General features: G+C 44.6%; 2 protein-coding genes and 1 long non-coding RNA gene across 5 annotated transcripts; 2 read left to right on the top strand and 1 right to left on the bottom strand.

Annotated features, from left to right (window-relative positions):
• Positions 1 to 191: 191 nt before the first annotated feature.
• Positions 192 to 6365, bottom strand: LOC106866806. 2 transcript variants are annotated; one of them, XR_002965916.1, is made up of 7 exons: positions 5950 to 6365; positions 5730 to 5864; positions 1469 to 4134; positions 971 to 1362; positions 775 to 885; positions 599 to 684; positions 192 to 499 (listed from the first exon to the last, which is right to left on the bottom strand). It is a non-coding gene; the product is annotated as an uncharacterized LOC106866806 (long non-coding RNA). The 2 variants fall into 2 exon arrangements; XR_002965915.1 differs by having other exon boundaries at positions 5954 to 6361.
• Positions 6366 to 9707: 3342 nt separating this feature from the next.
• Positions 9708 to 14965, top strand: LOC100845217. Its single transcript, XM_003575964.4, has 3 exons — positions 9708 to 10159; positions 12748 to 13113; positions 14079 to 14965. The coding sequence occupies exons 1-3, from the start codon at positions 9806 to 9808 to the stop codon at positions 14571 to 14573; spliced, it is 1215 nt and encodes a 404-aa protein (XP_003576012.1). The 5' UTR covers positions 9708 to 9805; the 3' UTR covers positions 14574 to 14965.
• A 5377-nt stretch (positions 14966 to 20342) lies between these two features.
• On the top strand, positions 20343 to 23198 carry LOC100844912 (nudix hydrolase 13, mitochondrial). 2 transcript variants are annotated; one of them, XM_010239381.3, is made up of 6 exons: positions 20343 to 20666; positions 20820 to 20936; positions 21218 to 21341; positions 21498 to 21581; positions 22405 to 22554; positions 22676 to 23198. In XM_010239381.3, the coding sequence occupies exons 2-6, from the start codon at positions 20830 to 20832 to the stop codon at positions 22862 to 22864; spliced, it is 654 nt and encodes a 217-aa protein (XP_010237683.1). In that variant the 5' UTR covers positions 20343 to 20666; positions 20820 to 20829; the 3' UTR covers positions 22865 to 23198. The 2 variants fall into 2 exon arrangements, with proteins under 2 accessions (XP_010237683.1, XP_003576011.1); XM_003575963.4 differs by having other exon boundaries at positions 20785 to 20936.
• The last annotated feature ends 174 nt before the right edge of the window (positions 23199 to 23372 follow it).

Here is a 23372-nt window from a genome sequence, read left to right as displayed (position 1 = left end):
AGAAAGTTGCTAGGTTTGCGGCAATAGTTGCTAGGGCCAAAACTTGCTGGAAGCATATAGAAAAGTTGCTAGGTAATGAATAAAACTTGATGGAATCATATTAGAAAGTTGCAAAAAATGACTAAAATTACCGAAAGGTTGCTGGGTAATGAAATAAAATTTGCTAGAATATGCAGGAAATTGCTAGAGTATGACCAAAACTTGCTAGAATTAAGCATATAGAATGGTTGTTGGGTAATAAAATAAAACTTGCTGGAATATACACCGAGATCTTTTGCTCGAGCAACATTCGCTGGCTATCTCCCATCGTCTGGAAGCGCGGTGGCCGTGCCTCCCCTTGCAAAAACACCCGAGCCACCGCTTGCCACAGATGGAGGGCAGTCAGCATCCATTGAACACTTAGAAGAAGCACGGGCCTGGCGTGTCGCAGAGGTCACGAGAGAAAAGGCCAGGCACGCCAGGCGACTCGCCTCGGTCGCTCGTCAAGAGAACAAGTGACCTAGACGCAACAAACAAAAACAACGATCACACAAAAAATGGTAAAAGGATGAGCTAGAAAAGACCCAAAACAAAAATAGATAGACGGGCGGCCACTAACCGAAAACCACGGCCGTCGATGCATTCGTCTCCTCTGACGGACCGCACCGGCAGAAACATGATCAACACGCGGCAAAATAAGGTTACCTGTCACGTGAGAAAAAGAGTTGGCCACACAAGGCAACCACGCCGAAGATCGAAACAAAAACAGGGAAAAAAACCCGTGCCGCAGCATACCAATCAGAGAACCACGACCGCTTGGAATCAGTGCGAATGGCTCAGCGACCACGATCGGTGGAACCAAAGGCATAGAACCCGCACCAGGAAGAGCGAGGTCGGCGGCATGATCTAACCAACCAAAACAGGTCAGATAAAACAATAAGAAACAACAAGCCCAGACGCCACAAAAGAGGAAACAGAGGGAGATGCGGACCTTGGACACCACGCCTCCCGCCTCGCCGAACCCGGGGACTGAATCTTTTCCCACCCCGGGGACCAGAGACGCTCTCACCCACAAGGACCGGAGACGCTCTCGTCTCGGGGACCAGACACGCTCTCATCGCAGGGACCGGACGCAGGCCCCTCCCGTCACCTAGCGCACGTCCACTCCCGAACGTCGGCGTGCGCACCCTACTTGCAACAGACGCGCCCCCCCGGGTACCGTACAACCGCCCAACACGTCGAGCAGGCCCCCGGCCACCCCAGTTGCGAAACACATGCCCACTCCGCGTAACAGACACCCGAGCGCGCGAAGCCAAAACAGAACCACGTACACCAGAACCACCGCCACCCTGGGTCCCCGACCCACGACTGCGTGCCACGCGACTAGTCATGGAAAAAAAAGTCAGACACACAGAGGCATAGGCGGAGAAACCTGGGAAGGGGCAGCGCACGACAAAAAGGCACGACACAAAACGAACAAAGCACGGACCTCGAGGCGGGCAACAACAGCGAACACCCCCAGGAGAACCAACGTCACGGCCCCAAACACAGCACCTGCACCGAGTGAAAAGGAAGTAAATCAACAACAGAACAACCAGACGCAAGAACGCACGATAGCCACCTAAACACCCAGCCAAACGAACAGCCACCGTAAGGACGAAAGCATAGACCGCCAACAAACGCCCAGCCACACTACATAATCACTTATTTCTGACATTTCGGAAAACCTCTATACTAACACAAATCGGACGCGTCTGCAATCAAGTGTCAGAAATGCCTCGGAAACTTCTGATGCGTGGCGTCGCATCAGAAATAGGAAATACGTCTTGACACATCTTCCAATGCACGTGTCAGGAGTGATCTTCTCCGAACCTCATTAGTCGTATCGTGGTATTTTCGCTGACAGTTTTGGGCCTAACGAAGCGTCAAAAATTTTTACCTTTGACACTTCCCTAAAAAAGAACACGTCGGTGATGGATCTTATGTAAGTAAAAAAAAGTTACAGCTCATATCTTTTTTTTGTCAACGTTAGATTCAACCATTAAATTGTTAATTTAAATTGCAGGGAAACATTGAGCGAATTATGCAAGATCTGCTACATTTCAAACAAGATCGACCACATTACATTGCAGACAAGATCTGCTACATTTTATATAAGATCGAACACAATACATTGCATTTGCATATAAGATCTGCTAGATTTCAAATCAGGTCGCCACATTACATTGCATTTGCATACAATGATCTGCTACATTTCATACAAGGTACACACATCAAAGCGTTGTCGACATGATCAAACAGCGCCCTGATATGTCGGCAACATCATCCATGAGCTGCGCAGCGCCATGCCCAAGAAGGCGAGGTGCGCGGTCCGGGACAACAAGAGGAGCCGGTGTTTTGGGTCGTAGGAAAAAGGAATGTGCTTATGGCGGAGGAGGTAGTTGATGCAATGAAGAAGAACACGGAGGTGATTTAAGGAACGTAATCACGATCACCGAGGTACGTCGTGGACATCTCTCGACGCCGTTTCACCGCCGGAGCCTCACCGGCGGTGAACGGTGGAATCCTCAGCTGAGGAAGCTTAGGTGGAGGCAGCTGAGGAGGTTGAGGCTAAGGCTGAGGCGGCGACGGAGGCGGAGAGCCTGCATGAAGACCCCTCGGAGGCGTCGGCTCAGCCAACGCCGGCGTAGTGGACGAACGTGGTCGCTCTTGGATCTCCCACCCATTTAGACGGCAGTACGCAGCTATTATCTTGCGAACCATGGTGGAGTTGTTCTTACTCAACTTGCACTGCATTTTGCCGCTTTTTGATCTGCCCTGAGGCGAGGCAGTCCATGGACCGGAAGGGGAGGCGACGGACCGGATAAAGAGGAGCACCAGTGTCTTCCCAATGCATCGCCATGGCTATGCATGCACCTATACTGAGCTCGCTCTGAAGTGTGAACACGCTGCCTTTTTGACCTGCGCCCGTGACTTATATAGATTCCATACATATCTCTAACGCATCTTTCATAGGACGTGTCACAGACATCCTTTGACCATATATATTTCTGACACGTTTCTACTGCAAGTGTCAGAAGGTTATTGAGCTTCAAAAGCTTGCACCGCTGACTCTTGTCATTTGAAAATGTGTCAATTGTCTAGCAACCTATATATATCCCCGGTCATCTTCTTACGGAAATAAAATTGCCAAAACGACTTAAAAGGAAAAAAAAATCCCTCACAAAATCTTTTCCTTTAATCCTTCATGGGTCGTAGTGGATACACCAACGATGGTGCTGAATCAATGATGTCATGGCTTAGTTACTCCGTTTCCTGCACCTCCTCCGTCCAAGACATAGAGAGTATGATCCGAGTATCTCCTATCCATTGAGGAAGGTAGGATGGTGGAGGTAACTCAAGTGTCGAAGCTGCAAACCATGCTAAAGAAAGAAAAGAAGGTGAACAGCAAATTGTCCGCTGATAAGCTCAAACTAGAGTTCAATCTTGCTGCCCAGGACAGGGTGATAGAAGATCTCGAAACAAAGATATAAGAAGCGAAGAAACTGATTGAAAACCTCAAAGTTCAGCTACAAAAGCAGACCAGCTTCTATGTGGTATGTGTTAGCATTGCATCTCTATTAGATGATGTTTTGATTTGTGTTTTTATTAGTTGTAGCGTCACTTTAATTTGAATTAATTAGCAACTACGCGTCGTGCATGTAAAAAAATGAGTTCCAATAATTCTCTGACATGCTTTAGAAAAAGAAGTCCGTGAGCGTCAAAAAGTACGTTGACGTCCACACACAACAACGTGTCAGAGAATTCCTCGTGAACAAAGTTGACGCTTCCGCGAAGTAAAGTGTCACAATAGCTAGTTCTTCCTCTGACGTTTGCAAGACATGTAAGCATCAATAGTAACTAGTCGTAAGAAGTGTGGACGTTGTCTGATGCATCCTACCCGCAAGCGTCAAAAATATCTTCTTACCGCGGCCTCCAGATGCTACCAGTGACAATCCTTATAAGAAGCGCCAAACATGAGAATCCATGCTGACGCATTTTAGTTTTGCGTCAGTGGGGAGCTAGTGGGGAGCTTGCAGGAGTAACGGATTCTGTAGTAGTGAACGATAACGAAGACCACCCGGAAAACCAACGCTACATCCCGGAACACAGCACCTGCACATGAGGAACAAAATCAGCGACGGGACAACACGACGCAAGAACGCACGATCGCCACCTGAAGGGCCACCACACGAACGAACCCATGGAACACCAACAAACGCAGAACGACAGTAAGCAGAAGCAAACCAAGCAAACAAGAACAAACAAAGCGCGAGAGATGAACCAACCACGACGTGGAAGGAACATGAGACACGACCACCCAGCTGAACCACCACAAATCCCAAACACGGCGACAGGAGAAACAATGAGGTAGGAACCGGAACCACCTGCACCGATTCATGAGGAACAAAATCAGCGACGGAACAATAGGACGCAAGAAAGCACAATCGCCACCTAAACGACCACTGCTCGAACGAATGCATGGATCGCCAACAAACGCAGAATGACGGTAAGCAGAAGCAAAACAAGCAAACAAGAACAAACACAGCGCGAGAGACGACCAGTGACGGCGCGGCAGGAACAGGAGACACGGCAACAGCTGAATCGCCACAAGCCCAAACACGGCGACAGGAACCAGAACCAGCACGACACAAATGCGAAATACCACGAGAGACCACAACACAACCAGGCAAATGCAGCCAGGAGAAACGCGTACGCACGACCAACGCGGAAAGAGCATGAGGCCGTCCCGGGCATGCGAAAAGCGGGTAAACCACGGATTGTGGGGGGGGGGGGGGGGGGGACCCCGAGCAAGGCCACTGACAGCGGGCCACCTAAAAAACTTACAATGTTGAGAAAACACAAAATACATGGGCAGCTACTGAGATGGCGCGCTGTGAGGGCGAGAAACCCTTCCCCTTTCGGACTGATAGTTATGTTGGGTAATGAATAAAAAGATATTTCCCCAGCATGCACAAAATATAGCAACTGCATGCTATGTGATTTAGCAACTATGCTGGAGAACCCCACAACTACACCCCCCCCCCCCCCCATCACCATGCGCACAACAATCAAACATATCATTAAGAGAACCCCGTCCCCATGGCAGTCTCTTGTAAATCACGACAGATCCATATGAGGCACAAACAGTAAGTGCTAAAAATTATCCAAATCATATCATGTTGGACATCATATTCAGCCCCCAATCAACCCAAGTTACATCATATGACTTAGCGACTATTTCCACAACAACTTTCATATGGAAGCTGGACAAAATTCTGGGAAAGCTAAGCAAATATATGGCATGGACTACCAACCATTTACCAACTAGCAATTTTAGGCATCAAATTCCAAACCCCAAAGCAACTTTGTAACTATATATAGCAAATATTTGGACACAAAGCACTGAATCATCCTTGAGAACACCCCCATGACAAAAAAATCTACCTAATGCAACCTGCCTAACCTAAACCCCCATCCACACAAATCTGTAAATAGGTCATGGGCCAAAACAAACACATAGTAGTCCAGCAGCAAAAAATACAGCACCAAACCTAGACCCAAATGCATGTTAACAAATCACAAAAGTATGTGCATAATCATGCGCCTAAAGCAAAAGCATCCAGCAGGCATCTAAGGACGCATCTAACCCACATCTGAACCTCATCGACACCATAACGCGCCCATTAGATTTCGGCCAAAAAGCTCACCAAAAAAAGCAGGGGCGGGGTGAGACGCAGACGGGCCGAACTTTGTGCTCAATCTGTAGATTCCTCCCGATGAAACCATCACCTCAATTCGCCCGGTCCGGTGGAGAACGCCACCAAATCTTCTGCATTGCATCCCTGAAAAATCCCCCGCAAACCCTACATGAAGACCCAGTGGGAAGAGAGAAGGGAGCAGTCCGAGAGAAAGGGAGGAGGGACCAACTAACTGCTCCTCTCGAACGGGGAGTTGCAGAACTGGCGCCGGGTAACACCGCCACCCCCGCGCGGCCGCGCCTTCGCAAACCCTCGCTCCAGCCCGGCCACCACGTTGGGCCCTCCTCCCGCGAATCAGCGGCGCTGCTGGGGTGGCTCCAAGAGCTGGCAGCAGCAGCAGGTGCGCCCGCGAAGCCCCCGGCCCCTCCCTAGATTCGGCAGCAGTTGCGCGAGGATGGCGAAAATGGCGAGAAGAAATAGGGGAGGCAGAGCAGGCGGAGAAAAAGGAGAGACAGAGAGAGAGAGAGAGAAGGGATGGGAGATTCACGTTATTCCGCTTGCGTGCCCGTTCAGGAGTAGAAGATTTGGTGGGAACAACGGAGATGAGAGAAAAACACCTGGTCGGGCGCGCGATCGATGCAGCTTGCTCGATCGGACGACGCGCGCGTGCATGCGCTCGCTCGGGTGAATAAGTGCAGCTGCACGTTATACCAATTGGAATTTAAATGCCACCGATAATAAGTCGCGACAGAGGAAACAATAAGTACCAAATTCTGGTATATGAGAGTTATCGTGTGCATACAGTAGGGTGCACAAACCCGAGCTATTTTTTTTTATTCCAACGCTAAATGACTGGCTCGAATTTTCAGGGTGCATCATGACCTACAGATTCAACAAGCGTTGCTTGCTCTTCTCAATGCTGTTTTCACGTTGCTGATGCTTCTTTCAGACAAACATGCAACAATTAGTTAATTCAATTGATATGACAGTTTCGAATAACAATAGTTTATACGATTAGTGCTTGAAATATCCGCAAATTAAGACGGGCAGTTGGGCACGAAATTAACATCCATTCAAGCACAAAGAATAATAATGTGGCACAACCACGCAAGAGACAGTAAACGAACAAAAGGCAGACACAAAGTAGAGATGCAGCCATGGGCGGCGTTAAGGCCCATGGAGCAGATGTGAGGCCCGTTACAATATTGTCCAGGCTACAAGGAATTGCCCCCTCTTGGCCCAGGGATCTACCCCCGCTCAGGCCTCAGCCCGTGAATCCCTGGACACCCACACATCGATCCAATTCAACTTCCCGTCGGTCCCTAGCCCCTGCCACCGTTGCCCTCGCAGCTGCGCATTTCTAAGGACTTATTCGGTTGAAACAAAACATAGGAAAAGTAGATGGCAATTACCAAACTAAAGATTCAGTTCGCCTCGTTGCTTTGGAAAAAAATGAGGTTGGACTAGATGTTGAGTTTCCTTAAAAAATAAAGGAGATGAATAGTATTTCTAAGGATTTGTTTTGCTCATTTCCTACAAACAGAATGCATCTTCCTATGGAATCTCCAATCCTGTGTTTTTCCTTTGAAAATCCTCGGAACCGAATGAGCCCTAAGCAAGCGACCCGCTCAGGTTCCATCCCCGGTTGGGCCGTTCTTGCTGTCTCATCTTCCGTCTCTTCTGCGTTTGTACCGTAGTTGTAGTGCAACATACCATAGAGTCTCGTAACTTTTGGAATCTAGTAAGCGTGTATTAGATCGTAAGGTCTGACTTGGGTACTAGGCATAGAGTGTGTGAGTTCAGGTACTACGAACATAAAAAAATATCCATTTTTTCATAAGGATAATGCATATAATTTAGTTTGCATTGATGTTTTTATGGTTGTCTTATGCATATCAAAAATATTGTCACAAAATTACACGAATGTACGATCAAGAATGACATCTTGACACGTTCTTTGTTAACAAGTTCGGCCGAATACAACCTCGGGACATGACTACGGATCTCGTTAACAAATATCGTATTTCGGTGTCATCCTTAATCGTGCATCCGCCTCATTTCGTAACAAATAATTTTTCGTTGCATCCGCCCATGCAGGAGAGCTTAAACATGAACATGAACTTATCTCCAAACAATTATTATTTGTCAAACCGCATGCCCGAGTGCTATATGATGAACGAGAGACGTTCGCGTTACCAGTCTGCATGGAGGGCTAGACAAGCCAGAAACTCCGATCGAACCTCGTAAAAAAAGGTCACCGACCAGTATTGGGGTCGGTGACCATGGGCTGTGTCCCCGGTAGAACTAGGGTTAGTTGCATATATCTTGGTGCCCATTGATTTATTAAGAAATCTGTTTCCGTTCTCATCCAAGTAAGTACCTCCATTCCTAAATATAAAGAATTAGTTTTACTCTGCCACTAAGTTCAAATTTTACAAAGTTTGTAGGCAAATTTATCAACATCAAAAAGTCCAAATTAGTATTATTAAATCTGTCATTATGTATATTTTCCTAGTATACTCATTTGATATTGTACATATCGATCGTAGATTTTTCTTTAAACTTGGTTAATTTAAAGAAGTTTGACATAGAACAAAAGTAGAACTTTTTATATTGAGGAACATAGTGAGTACCATACAAACTACTTCCTCCAATCATAAAATGATGTCGAAATAGATACATTCATATTTGGACAAATTTGAGTCAAGAATTTAAAATCAGAGAGAGTAGTTTATACTTTTTAGCTCCCATCTCTGTCAACTTCCAATTCCCTCAGAAAAGGATCCAGGCACGAAAAGTGGCAGGTTTCAACCGTGAAATACAAACTCTCTGAACCAGACTAATGAGAAAATTACAGAAGGCTTTCTGTGAACTTCTAACTCAGATGACATTACAGTAAACTTCCAACTCAAATTATAGCGGAGCTCTTTCTTTTAGAAATGAGGGAAAACCTTTGCCTTTTTCATTTTCATTAAGCATGAATACCAAAAAAAATGACACGCAACAGCGTCAAAAGCCCCTCACCCACCCCCACAAAATGAAAACAAATAGACACAACGTCACAATCTCTTTGGCAAACCCTACGCACAACGGCATAAACAATATTTACGTTTGATTCATAGAAACATGAAAAACAAAAATTCTAATAAACATGGTTAAACTAAACTTAAGCCATGAACAAAAGTAAAATTACACTGTCGTTAGATCGCTAAATACTTCTACCTCCGTCCCTTAATATAAAAAGTCGTAACTTTGTCGTAATTCAAAGTTACTCCCTCCGTCCAACAAAAGATGCACCGCTACAAAACAGGCAAAAAAAACAGGACATCAGTAACGGGCTTAAAATGCTATCAGCCCTGCCTGCCTCCCTGCCCGCCTTCCTGCCCGACCGGCACTAATATGAATTTTGCGATTTTTTTAAAAAAGGGCAGGCACAGGCGCCCGCACTTTCGTCAATACACCGAATCACAGAATCAAATAAAGCAATTAATCACAAAAAATATGCAGAGATACAAGCAGTAATTTGGACACCACAAGAAATCTATATATGCGTACAGATCCTAAATACAAGTTCGTATACCAAAATTAAACAAGATTAGCAATCACAATTGCATCGTGGCATGCATTCACAGCAGAGCAAAGTTAGCAATAAAAAATTACATGAAAATTAGCCACCATCTTCCTCTGCGCGTCAGCTGGTGCACCAGATTGACGGCGCCCAGCCCGAAGGGCCTCTACGCCGTGTCGCAGCAGCCCGGTCGATTGTACTGGATTGCCCTGGCGCACAAAAGGGACAGGTGAGGGTGGAGTGCTATGGTGTAAGAAAAATATGTCATGATGGATTTAATAAAACTAGTTTAGGTTCGTAAATGGATTTTTCATTTTAGTATGTATGGTTTTTGTACGAATGAAATTATGGAAGAAACCCTACCTATGAGGCATGAATCCTGGGTTTTTTTGGCTCCTTCCAACGGCAACACGCTAGAGACTAGAGAGGACAAAGAATCTTAAGGAGGGGAAAGAGAGAGAATGTGATGTGATCGCGGAGGACAGGCAGAGAGAGCAAGAAGGGAGGCGAGGCCAGGATGAGCAGCAGCACCGCCTACGCGGAGAGCGTCGCGTCCTGCCGCGCTCCCGCTCCCCTCCGCTCCCCATCTCCGGCAGCCGCCGCGGCGACGGTTCAAGACGCACTCCACCTTCCCGTGAGGCGGCAGCTTGACTTCACCTGCGGCGGCGGCAACCTGGATGACGACGACGAGTTCCTCTGCTGCGCCGCAGAGGAGATGGAGCGGAGCCTCTACGGCCAGACGACGCCGCCACCGCCACGGGCGGTGGCTCCCCCGACTTTCCCTGTGAAGCAGTGCATTTGCGGTCGCGGGCCGTGTGGCGTTGAGTGGAAGAAGCCCACGGGTTGGGCGTACGTCTGCTCGGCGCCGGCGGTGAGCCTCCCCTTCTCATTACCATCTACATTGGTCCTAATGTTTGCCTCCTTTTGGGGTCAAAATACTTTCTCCAAACGTCTTTGAACTGTCTCTAAAGGTTCCCCCTTTCTGTTACTGTTCTGGATTGTTTCCTCAAGGGGAAATTCCGATGTATGCTGGACGGAAAGAGGGTGATTTGTTGGGGTTTCTGTTTCGGGCTGTGGAGATAATGCAATGACGATGTTGATATTTGGGGGAGTACAGTGCAGGATGACAGGGGGAGGGTTTCTTTGCTTCTCGAGCTCTTGCGGTGCTTTCCTGGTTTTGGTCATTCCAAAAATACCTACTTTTCTGAGCTCTTGCAGTGTTTTCTCCTCGTTTTGTCAAGAGGCCATCGCTTTCAGGTGAAACCGTGACAGAGGTTTAATACCGACCTGACCACTTATGCTCAGCCACTGACATAGTTTGCCATTTGCCAGTCAGCAACTTCTGATTTTGCTGTAAAGTACATCATCTCCTATTCTCATGTGTCATTTATTTTGATAGTTTGATATTCAAATGCAACGTTTAGAATATATGCAATTGGGCACGGTGGTCCTTTTTATGTACACCATAGTAAGAGTTATAGGTTTTGCTTAATTATGAAAAAATGTTATTCTTCTTTGACTATAATTTAGAATCTGCAAGTGGCTTTGGTCAGGGAGCCACATGGGTACTTACCTCTTTAGGTGGAATCGGTGAAATCAGGCCAGATGGACATCTGAATTCTGAACTGTCATGACAAAAATCTGTTCTTTTAAGAAGACAGAAGACATCTATCCTGTCGCATATTCAAATTTACATTGGCTGCACACAACAAGAAATAAATAAGACGCATCTTGTGAATAGTAGCTGAATTCTATCAGAATTTTTCTTTCATATTTCTCGGGTGCGTACCGAATATGGATCCCTGATTTTGTGACATCGGACTGGGAGATACATCTTGTGTCAAAGACTTTCAAATGTTTCAGTAACTTGCCATTTCTCATTGGATGCCCATCCAATCTGATTCCACCTAATGGCAAAGACCAAAGGGCATACAAGTCGTAGTGTTTCGGCATCATAACAATTTTCATGGTCTAGGCTCAAAATCTGGATCTCAGTGTTTTAGATTAATTTATCCAGTCTTGTCTAATCAAGTTCTCTGAGTTTAGAGTTCAGTTTGTAAGATTTGTTTCCTTGTTGACTATGATGGCGCAATTCTGTAGTTCATTTGCTCAGGAATTAGAAGAAGAAGAAGAAAAAGTGTATTTTTGAAATATTCGAGAAGCTGCAAGGACTAATAGCGAACTATATGCTATCTATGGAACCATCCTGTATAAACTTTCTCTATTGTTAGAACAATATATAATCTCTCATTCTTCTGCAAGGGCATCATGCCATTTTTTATATCTTTTTTTAGAATTTTTATATCTTTCTCCAGTGAATGAATATCTCTCGTGGCAGTTGGTTGGCCCATGTTTAGTAAAACATATGCACTGTTTGCTGAATCATTAGCTCATCATGAATCATGAGAGCTACTAAACCATGTGCATAGATTCTACTTCGGACATCTAGGTGGCGTAGAGTATAAAGTATTGGTGATTTAGTAACACATCAATATAAGGTTGTCTAGTTATGTGATCATATAACTTATGTGATCTGACTCTAGTCAAATTTTGTTACTCTATAAATTCTTTAGGTTTTCCTTTTCAGTTTATGAAATCCAATGTTATTATAGTGTGATATCTGAAAAACTTGCAATTAATATATGCTATTTATAGCATGGCATGCAAAATTCTTAATTTTGAGGTCAGTCTTATGCCCATAGGCCTCTCGGACACGCTCTCCGTCCGTAGACATAGTCTTGATCTTTCCATGCCTCCTGCACTGAGTACTTCATGGCAAGCATGGGGACCATCTCGTCGGTAACCGCTTGAAGGATGATGGCAACAGCCATCCTATCTTGCCGCTCATTGTCTGTGTCGTCCTCAATAGCTGTGCACGCTCCTTGGGCCTGCATATTCACCCTCATGATGAGGGACCAACTCTTGTAGTTGTTTTCGTGGGCTCATAGCAGCGCAGCACCACGCATACTCCCTCAATGGCCTCTAACCGCTGCCCTTCTTGCTTCCCCGCCACGAGCACCCTGCTCTGATATCAAACGTTTGACCGAAGATCTAACAAGTGGCCAGGATCACAAACACGTGCAAGTGGACGCACCCACACAGCACATGCTGGACACGTTAGATCTTTGGTCCAAAAAGATATGGTATTGGAAAATCTTTGCTGCAAGACAGTATGTGAAGGATAATCAACATATTCTATGTGTATAGTCCTTTCTGAAGGTGCAGGCAAACTCTCACCGTCTGTATATTTTTCCTCAAGCTTATTTCAGATGCTTTAAAATATTTGGTTGGCATTTTCTTTTGTTTTAATCTTCTACCAATTGAGTGGTGTATTCATCAGTTACACAGCCTCTCTTGACTGACTTCGTAAAATTTAGTGCATTTTCTGTATTCAATAATTTCTCCAATTCATACATGTAAAATTGACAAAGTATTTATTTGTTGAACCTCACTTTTCAGAAGTGCCGGCATACTGTTTGGTGTGGGGAGTATGGTCCCAATCTAACTTCACAGCCTGCCTTTTGGAGTCATGCTGAACTCAACAATTCTCATGTATTTAACACTCCAAGCAATCAGAGGGCTGGTGCTACATCTCAAGATAATGTTCATCCCCAAGGCGTTCCTGCTACAAATCCGGTTAATATTAACCTCCATGGTGCTGGTGCTACTGCTGCATTTAATGTTAGTCCCCAGGGCGCTGTCGCTACAACTCCAGTTAAGTTTAGTCCCCGAGTTGCTAGATCCAATTGCGAACCACCGACCTGCATGTGTACTGCTGGGAAGTGCAGAATAGACAAAGGCTACTATGTATGTCATATACCAAAGGTACTGTTTTTATTCAATAGTATTCTTGTCTTCATTTCTGTTGATATGTTTTAATTCTTCCATATGATTACAATCAATTAATAGTATCTTGGTCTGTTATTTACAAGATGTTTTAGCTCTTGGTAGCTAGTTTCTTTTATTGATTGTACTAGTTCAGCTAGGAGGGGCAGAAGGGTGTCCAGGTATAGGGTAGAAGGCATACAGCCGGACAGGAGAAGAAGAGATATACGGAGTAGTAGAGATATTTATTCCTTGCTTGCCTTGGAAAGAGATTTGAATCCATGTTTATACAGTAGTTTGCCATAATTTAGAAACGCAAACCTAGAAGGTTACACCTACAGATTTACTGGGGAAGATAAGACATACAAAATTGACTACGGAGTAGTACGGAACTTCTCAATTGCCACTCTTATACATATTTCCCTTATCTCAGTCCCCTGATATCTGCACCTCAACATTCATTGATTTATTGGCTTCAGAAATCAAAAGACCAAGTGAAAAAAGAATCTTCGAAAGGTGTGTATCCACTAGTTATTCGTAAATGCCTCTTGTCGCACCTGATTTTGCAGAAAGCTGAAATTCTAGAATTATCATTTTAGGTCAATAATCGTTCATGTGGCCTTTTTGTCTGTGCATGTGCACGTTCCATCACTAACGTCAGCCAGTTCTGAGTACATTGTTACTATGGTAATGGAAGATACGCTGCCATGGACCCACCACCAATTCTTCATCGGGGGCTTTTGTATGTGTGCATTCCTACACTTCACCACATCCTACTATCTCTCTCTAAAGAAGATTTAGGTAAAACAACAGCAAGCTATTGAATACCTTGTACATCCAAATCCCCGCCGGAATAAGCAGAAAAAGAAAATCTGTGATTGCCTTCCATATGTAGTCCACGTGGTTTTCCTCTTACCATCATAATATCCTAGGTCAGCAGGTGTCAGGATTTGTTCATTCTGCAGGGACATGGTTCATGCGCTCACCGCGAGCTAATCAACGTTGCTGCTGAAGAATCGCCACTAACTGGCTACAACAATCCAAGGGAGAGTGCACGTTTGGGGTACAATCCAGTTAAGAAGGAAGCTAATGGGCGGGATTTTGTTATGATGGAAGACCACAACAAAACTAGACCATCAAATCCTCATCAACCCCCTGTATATGATCTTGTACCCAGAGAACACTCAGTGCCTGCTCGCCCTACATCCATTCCTGTAGCAACTCGGGTATCAGCAATTATGCTGCACCAACCAGTTGCTATGGCGGAACTAGAACCACCAAAGGGATCACCTGTGCCACCTAAGTGTACTATCACTCCTCGGTCAGGTGGTTGCTACCGATGCCATGATGAAGGACATTGGGCCTTGAACTGCCCTAAGAAAGACGCTTGCTACCACTGTGGCATGGTAGGGCACTGGGTGAAGGATTGCCCCTCACTGCGTGACAGAATACAGTCTTAAGAAGCTAATGATGGCCTCTTTATGGCTGTGTGCCACTGACAGTAACAAATGAGCACTCAGGGGGTTAGTGATCTACCGCTGTCATAATAATCGGCTTTATGTGGCTGTCAGTTTAGGGTTTAGGGTTGAAGCTGCAGCTCTGGACACGTGCTAAACTTAAACTTAGTGGTGCCTGGCTGTAAGTAAGAGTACTAATATTTAGACCCATTATCTGCTTGATCAATAACTAGTGATACGCAGAAGGGCAGTGAACTTGTAATTATTATCTTGTGTGTATATGCAGTAGGTTTGTATTTACAGTATTTGAAGTTTGGAGTACTAAGTTCGTACTTGTATGCACTCAAATGGTAACAACATATATGAATTCTATGGTCTGATAGCGTGCTACAGCACATCTACGCGTGTTTTTCTTCTGAAATTTTCACTTGCTGTCCATGGTTGATGAATTGATGGGTAGGGTAACAGGTGGTGTCAATGTCTGAGCTCTGAACAATTTTGTCTGAAAGGTATGGCGCTGGACCCAGATTCCATTTGCCTCGACGGATGATATCCTCAGCAGTAGGCTTTTTTGTGTGTTTTCTGGTGCATTTTGTTATCATTGTTTTCCGGGTTTTCGCAAAATGATGTTAAGTGTCTGGATAGCATTCCACCTCGTGTCAGGGTTGTCTATCTGATAGTGAAGTTTTCAGATTTGCACCGCAAGCTTGTTTTCACCTGATACTTTTGCCTGATGGCATAGCATCTTTGTGCTTCCAAGTCCTTGACGACATAATTTAGTTTCTCTTTTCTATCGTCCTCTAGATAGATGCTTCAAGGGTTACTGTAATTTCTGAATAGCAGACAAGTTCATTCGACACAGGTCAAATCTGGTCAATGGAGACTAAACTTGGTCAGACAGCACATGGCACGTTGGACACTAAACCAATACCAAAAGACTAAACCAATACTAAAACACAAACCCTTCTGACCAGATTTGGTGGCTGCCCCATCGACCATGGTAAACTGATAATCCATAGCATAACCATAGCATAAGCCAAACTGAATGTCCCCATCCATTCCATTCAACATTCAGATTCAGTAGGTGCCTCACCGGGTCTCTGAATTCCTCGTCAGCTTCAGAGACGTGACCAGCCAGGGCAGGAGAACGACATCAGGTTCAGCTCTGTTTGATGATTGCACGCGCTGAGGATTTGCCCAACCGGGCAATTGGCCGGTTTGGCTAGATCTCAAGGTGCCTGGAGAAGCCCCGGTGGAAGCTTCTCTGCGTTGACTCCGAGCTCTGAATTCTTCGTCTCCTCTGTACGGCGGGCGACCGTGAGATCTGAGAAGAGGTACGGATACGGATGTACTCCGTACCAGACTCGTACAAGTTGAGTATAAAAGAAAAAACGCATTTACGAGCAATCATCTAGTCACACATTCTTCCTCTTGAGTCAACAGATTGGCTTTGCACGTCGAGTGTAGAAAGTTAAGAGCTCCAGTGACTTTAATATGTACGTAGTCTAGTGATGAGGTCAATTCCTTGGACACGTACGCTGGCCGGCCATGCATAAGAATCTTGGCTGCAGGAACTTGCTATGCACTTCTTCTCTGTCAAGAAAAGTACAATTAACGTCACGTGTTCTTTTACCATGTGGTGGTATACGGCTATACCCATGCAATCAAAAGGCCATTCAAACGTAGAGTTATCCATTTTAGGCCTTGTTTGGTATTAGAATTCTTCAGGTGTTTTCTATGGTATTATACGTTCCAAATTGAAAAACACTACAAACTTCAAATGGTTGTTTGGTAGAAAGTGTTTGAAGGAGGTTATCCTTAGTTTGCCCAACAAAACATTCCATTTTTGTACTCCCTCCATCCAACAAAGTATGTCTCAACTTTGACTAAATTTAAATGCATCTATATACTAAGTCATGTCTAGATACATCCAAATTTTGACAAACTTGAGACATCTTTTATTGGACGGAGGGAGTACCAAATTAAAACACTTCTTAAACTAGTGTTTTGGGACCCAAAACACCAGTGACAAAAAAATATAGTAACACCAAACAAGGCCTTAGTGTGTGGACGCAACTAGGTACTCCCTCTGTCTCATATTAAGTGACTAAATATTACATGTATCTAGACTCTTTTTTTATACATTAGACAAATTTTGAGCCACTTAATATGGTACGGAGGGAGTACACATTATAGCTTCTTGTTTTTGAGCCGTTTGGCTTCGTACATGTTTGAATGTTTGATTAGATCAGTTAATGTCATTTTCTAATCGAATCCACATGACTCAATCCATTAATTAAAAATAAAAAAGTTGCCCAATAAGGACCAGTTCGGTTCTGTCCTTCCTGGTGGGGATTGACAGAAAACAATGAAAACTTAGTTCAGTTTTCCTAAAATCCCTCTCAATCCCTGTAGGGGTTGTTGCAACCGAACAAGGCCTAAGGAGATGTCACCAAGGAGGAAAGTCGCACAGAGAGCACTGCCAACGCCCGATTCAAACCAAACTGGATCTGATCTTTCCTCAGAGCTGGATAACAAGGAGAGAAAAGGAGTGAAGGCCATAACAATGAAACCTAAAAGAGGTTGAACGTTGCCCACGGGCGTCGTCAACGCTAGCCCAAGCCAAAGGCGGAGTGCGGCTTTTCCCAAGGCCTGCTTCACCTGCTTCCCTGCAAAGTGGCCATCCAACCACGAAGGGGTACTTGGCGCCAGAAAAGTGGCAACCCCGGAGATCCAACACCAGCCAAACCCCGCAGTCGTCGAACCCCTCACCAAATCTGATGGCCACCAACAAAACTAGGGCTCATCTGAGTTCAAGGATGCTCGGGAGCTTTTGCCAGACAACCGAGAACCATGAGGAGGCAAAATGCAAACCGAAGGGGGCGACCATAGGGGAGTCTGTCATCTGGCACACCATTGAGACTAACGTCAACCCCAAGCACCTCCACACAAGTACCACTGCCACAGCCATCTGCGCATACAACAACCTATATGTACCGAGACCGCTGCCAACACCACCCCAAGACGAAAGAAGACCCCGCAGCCGCTTTCTTCCGCGGGCTTTGCCAGCTAGCTGACGATCACCCCGGCGGCAGAGAGTGAGAGGCAGCAGCAAAGAGGAGGGGTGCTTCGACGGTGGCTATGAAGTTAAGCTATTCTCCTGTTTTGTGACGCAAATATAATGGTTTTACTTGTGTGAGATAAAGAACTGGATCTATGCAGTAGTAGTGTCTTGCGTTTCTGTTGTCATAGCAATTGTGCTCTCCTTATTGTCTGTAGTAGTGTGTAGTCACGCTTTGCTCACTACGGATGCCATTCAATTTTTTTCTTTTAATTTAGAAATGTCAATTATATTGTATGTGCACCTATCCAAACACACCACACATGTACTCTCTCTCTCTCTCTCTTACACAACATCTACAGAAGACCGGAATCGTGAAGTTTTGAGATCGTGAAGTCATCACCGATACTTTTCTATCGAACGGTACGTCGTCTACCACTGAAAATATACAGAATTGTTAGGGTTATCAAATAGCTATCATCCCCGGTTGTCCACGTCCAGATACGTACCTGCAACAATTTTTGTCCAATATTGTCTTTTTCGAAGATCTCTATACTACCTCCACCCCCTTTTTTAAGCCATGCACATGTTCCAACGTCATTAATTTAAGTAACAAAATATAAGTTATATGACATAAAAATATAGCATTCAAAAGTTTATTTGACTACCATATATACTTGTTATGCAATATAATACATATTTTGTTAATTAAATTGATGATCTTGAAACACATGCTCCCTTTAAAAAAAGACAGAGGCAGTAATAATTAAGATGAAAAGACCTGTCCTTTTCCAGAGCAACATAGAGCCAAAGGGGGGAATTAAAAGTTGTGGCTCATAGATCCTTCAGAGGGTGCACGTCAGTAGTCAGTTGAACTGGTCCAACACACGAAATTTCCCAACAAGTCTATCCTGTTCCTGTTCCAGGCATGGTTGGCACTAGATACCTTTTCGCGGTCAACAGAGACGTCGAACACGCATCGATCGGACGAAGACGTATGCATCAAACAGTTGTGTTGCATTGCTTCCGGCCGTCTCCGGCCTCGCCATGATGCTAGCTGGTCCGCCTCGGTTCACGATTGCCCCTCGCGATTTCTTCTAATTCATAATGCAGCTTCCTTACTGGCTACATTTTCAGACCCGACTGAGACGGTGTTCCGGCAGCATTTCTTTCCTGAAGGCATTCATGTGGAGCACTGGTTTGTGCAGTTCCAGGATCCAAATAAACTACGGAGTAGTATGCAGATTTTTTTTAGAAAGATAGGGCTCCTGCCCCTATTCCATTCATATGAACGAAACAAAACAAAATATCTGTCTCAGCAGTTTGTTTTCCAACGAGCTTCCGGCCACACAGGTCCCTAATGCTATCGCTAAACAACGAGTAGTTCCAGCGCCTCTAACCAGGCAATTACAACTTTCAGCATGAGAGCTGGACAAAATAGCAGCAAAGTAGCGTCAAATGCTTGATCTTCACGGGGATGAGTCTTGGAGGGGCATCGACATGATACCCTGGCAGGCGTTGAGTGTCAGCATCGAGATCGTCCTTCTCTTCTTCATCTCAGGCAAAGCCTTGGGATCTCCACCGACTTGTCGTCCAACCGTCGAAGCATATGTTTGCGTTTGAACAGAAAGGTTTCCATGAGCGTAGGTGTCGCAGGACCATTCGCCAGATCACCTGCATGGAAGTAGTAGTATGCAGATTTTTATTCTTCTGTGCTGTCCAAAGTTCATTCGTGCCTCTAGCTGAACTCGTCACCAATTCTGAACTATGTCGAAGGCTTTGGTTGCAATATGGGGCAGGAGGAAGGTGTTGAGTAGCTTCCATTTTACCAATAACTACTAGCTAGCTAGCGCCATAAAGATGCATGAATACGAAAAGGTTACTCAAGAAAAATCAACTGTAGACCTCTGTTTTCTTATGAAATGACTCTTTGATGGCTAACTTGCATGTCGACTATGTGTTTTAATCTTTCTGAACTTCTGATCTAGTAGTAGTCCAAACAGGTACATGTGTGTTCTGGCTTCTGAGTGCTGCAAACTCATGAAGCTAACTGTGGCTTGTCAAGTATCAACCCGCAAGAAGAATATGATTCAATAAGACAACGCCAGCGCCAGTTGTACAATCGACATAATGGACCAGAAGTATATTTTCAATCTATTAATTCACCGGAGAACAAGATTCTCAGCAAGACAATCAAGGCAAATTATTATTTGCATGGTCGACAACGTGTTACCCATTGATAGCAAGATTTTTTTTCTTCTGAAAAAATAGCCCATGGATAGCAAGATACAGCTGGTGTGATTTTATTGATCTCGAAACTGCACAACTCCGGTCCTTAGTAGGCATTGTATATGTGTGCATTCGTTGTAGTGTGCGTTTTTGTATCTTCATATATGCATTGTACTCAGTGCTCACAAAAAGAATTATTCAATTCATTTAACTATAAGAACTCTTTTACCGCAAAAAAAATTTGAAGAACTCTATATATGCATCCAAGGCCAACACATACGACGAAGCTAATCCTTCGTCCATATTGGCGGTCTCCTACAAAACATGGTTTGGTTGACACAAGAAGAAAGGCAACCAGCCCATTGACCAGACGAGGGAGAAAGCCATCTAAGGATTCACTCCGACTTATAAGAAATCTCAAGGAGCCTAATACATATTATACAGAAACCTCTTGTCCTCTCCTTATAAATAGCTCCAACAATCACAGGAAGCAAGAATCCCCCTTATCTCCATTGGAAAAAATTCCAAGGCTACTAGCTAGGTAAACTAGATAAGGAGATTTGATTCTGAGAGCATTGGGTTCTCATTACGTAATATCCAATCGAATTGGGCGCAGCCACACATCTCCCAAATCTAGAACTAGGTAGCCTTTAATTGCACTAGAACCAGTGGACTAATGCAAAGCAAGAGATTCTTGATGCCAGTGGCATGCAGCTGGGAGAAGCTTGTGACATCAGGCCGGAAGAATACCAATTGCTTGCTGGTGTGTTATGAGTTGGAGTTGCTCTTGGATATCTCTGCTTGAGGTGAGAGCTCACAATTCACTCTATTTATATGTCTTTAGCTGATGGCGTTAAGCAGCTTGCATGTGTGTAGAAGCTCAGGTCGTCAGGCTTTGACTTAGAAGTGTAATTGTGCTCATAGGTTCTTGTTGAGATAAGGAATACATTCTTTTCCAGCAAAGAAAAGATGGCATCCTCATCGGCAGCGGAGACGGTGGCCGTGGAGACCATGGCTTGCGCCAGGCAGGGTCGCCACCGGCAGCGGTACGAGGGCTGTTACCGCCTTGTCTCAGGGTATGTTATGTATGCTTAACACTCATACCAGATATCCACATCACTGGCATGCATAGTCACATGAAATCACATGCTAATGTATTTAGAAGAACTCATATACTAGGTTTCAGCACAAATTCGATGTCAAATCAAATGGCTCTCAATGATGCACTGTATTTGGGATTTAGATTGGATTTACATACATGATTTAACTTGTCACATGGATCATAGTTTCGCTGTATATATAGCCAGCTGGTTATCTATCATCTTAAATCCTTTACTAATTTCCCTTCCTTGAGCAGATGCATCCCTTACATGCTCAAGGAAGACGAAGAGAGCAGCTGCCTGAAGGATGATCATGTGCTGGACAGGCTGCAAGTGCTCATGATCTCGACGCCAAAGCGAAGTGATCTCATCTTCCCAAAGGTGAGCAAGTGATTATACGCAAAAGTACGCAGCTTTGAACCACGTGGAGGTCGAATAAATTAAAACAGCATATAATTGCCTATAGAAGTTCGAAGAAACTGCCATGGAAAAGCTCTTGGTGACAAGGTCATGACGTGGCTGGTCTGGTCTTTGCAGGGTGGATGGGAAGACGACGAGAGCGTCGACGAAGCTGCGTGCAGGGAGGCCTTCGAGGAAGCCGGCGTCAAGGGCAATATAAACGTAGGTGCCTGCTCTCTCTATACATATATCTGATATCTCTTTCTCTCTCCTAGTTACGTGGCATATAAAATATTAGGAGTACTAGTTTATCAGGGTTTCAGAGCAAATTGTTCAGGATAAAATATACTAGTAATATATTAATGAAAATGAAAACATGTGTATTGTGGGTCTGTCTATCATGGCAGCAATGTGTCCTTTTGGATGTGATGGGTAGAAGATGTTCCATGTTAAGTGGCCGGTAACATTAGAAAAGGCAGTCAGTGTGCATAGATGGATGTAGAGGCCGAAGAAACACCCTCTTTTTGAAGAGAAAAACAGTTATTGGCAAGGAAATGGTGGTTTTTATAGTGGTTTGGTATATTGCAAGGAGCTGTTTTATTTTTACATGCAGTAACTTGATAATGAGAAGAAATAAAATGTTTCGCACAAAACTAAAAATAATTGCCAAAAACCTGCGCATGCATCATGGGCATACCGAATCTTGTCATTTTCTTGCCTCAAGTGGCAACAACAAATACACCAATCCTTGGTTTGGTAGTTAGCCGACAAGTCCTAAGCTGCACAACTACTGCCATGCTAGTTTTGAATTAATCTAAGAATATTAGATACATCTCTTTCACACGAACTCCATGAGGTGGCATACAAATGGGCCATCAATATTGAATTTCTGGTGTCGATGTGGTCAAGGAAAGGTGTACTTGTGCTTCAAGTTGTTGGGTGTTAAAAAAGATCAGGTGACTGATAATTACCAAACCTATTAGGCAAAACATTGGACATGGATAAAGATTACTAACAACTGAAGATATGACATGGATATATTCAGGTGGTTCCACTAGGAGAATGGATCTTCAAGAGCAAGAGCAAGCAGGGCAGCTGTGGCCTGGAAGGGGCTTGCAAGGGATTCATGTTTGCACTACAGGTCACTGAGCTGCTGGAGTCATGGCCTGAGCAGATCACCCATGGCAGGAGATGGGTGAGCCCTGAGCACAACTCATCCTACAGCTTTCAATTTCTGACACTATCAAACTATGCTGAATTTGAGCCATTTTCTAGAATTCTTTTAACTGAATCCTGCGTTTATGTGTGTGATTCAGGTACCGGTCGAGGAGGCGTACAGTCTCTCTCGGTACGACTGGATGCGAGAAGCGCTGGACAAGCTCAAGGAGCAGATGCTGTTTGGGAGCAGCTTCGGTGTCCCGCCTTCGCCGGAGTTGCCGGAGTCGTCTAACCTATACATGGTGGTGCCACCGTCTGTGCCTCATGGAGCTGTGGCATTCTGCTGATGCTCTGCTCTTGCTGATGTTGCTCTTTATCTGAACCTCCGGGAGCCAGCGGTTGAGATCTTGATGGATGGCGGACCTGGTGATGTGTCAGGCTTCCCATCGGCAGAAAATTATGGTGCAAGCACTAGAAGAGAGGTGCTACCTATTTATGGGAGGATTAATAACTGTTCTACAAAGGATGATGCTGAGAACTAATGGAACCCTGAAAGCTAACCATTACATTGTATTTGTGAGATGTTTCAGCCTTCTGGATTTAACTGTAACTTTTTGCTCGTTATATCTTTTCAACATTTTTCTTCAATTAATAAGAAACCTGTGGTGTCCTGAATCATGAGTCCTGACTACTGTAATTACAGACATAGAAGGAGGTTCTTCACAGAAAAAAGTTTATTTAGTATTTGACGTGTTAAATCCATACTATCTTAAGAAAGGAAAGAATACATGCTTCTAAACCACTGACAGCGCTTCATCGACCGGATCAATTTGCAACCAACAATGATAACAGAAA

This window comes from Brachypodium distachyon, chromosome 4 (assembly GCF_000005505.3).
Source record: "Brachypodium distachyon strain Bd21 chromosome 4, Brachypodium_distachyon_v3.0, whole genome shotgun sequence".
Taxonomy (NCBI): Eukaryota; Viridiplantae; Streptophyta; class Magnoliopsida; order Poales; family Poaceae; genus Brachypodium; species Brachypodium distachyon.
This window is presented reverse-complemented; position numbering and strand designations above follow the sequence as displayed.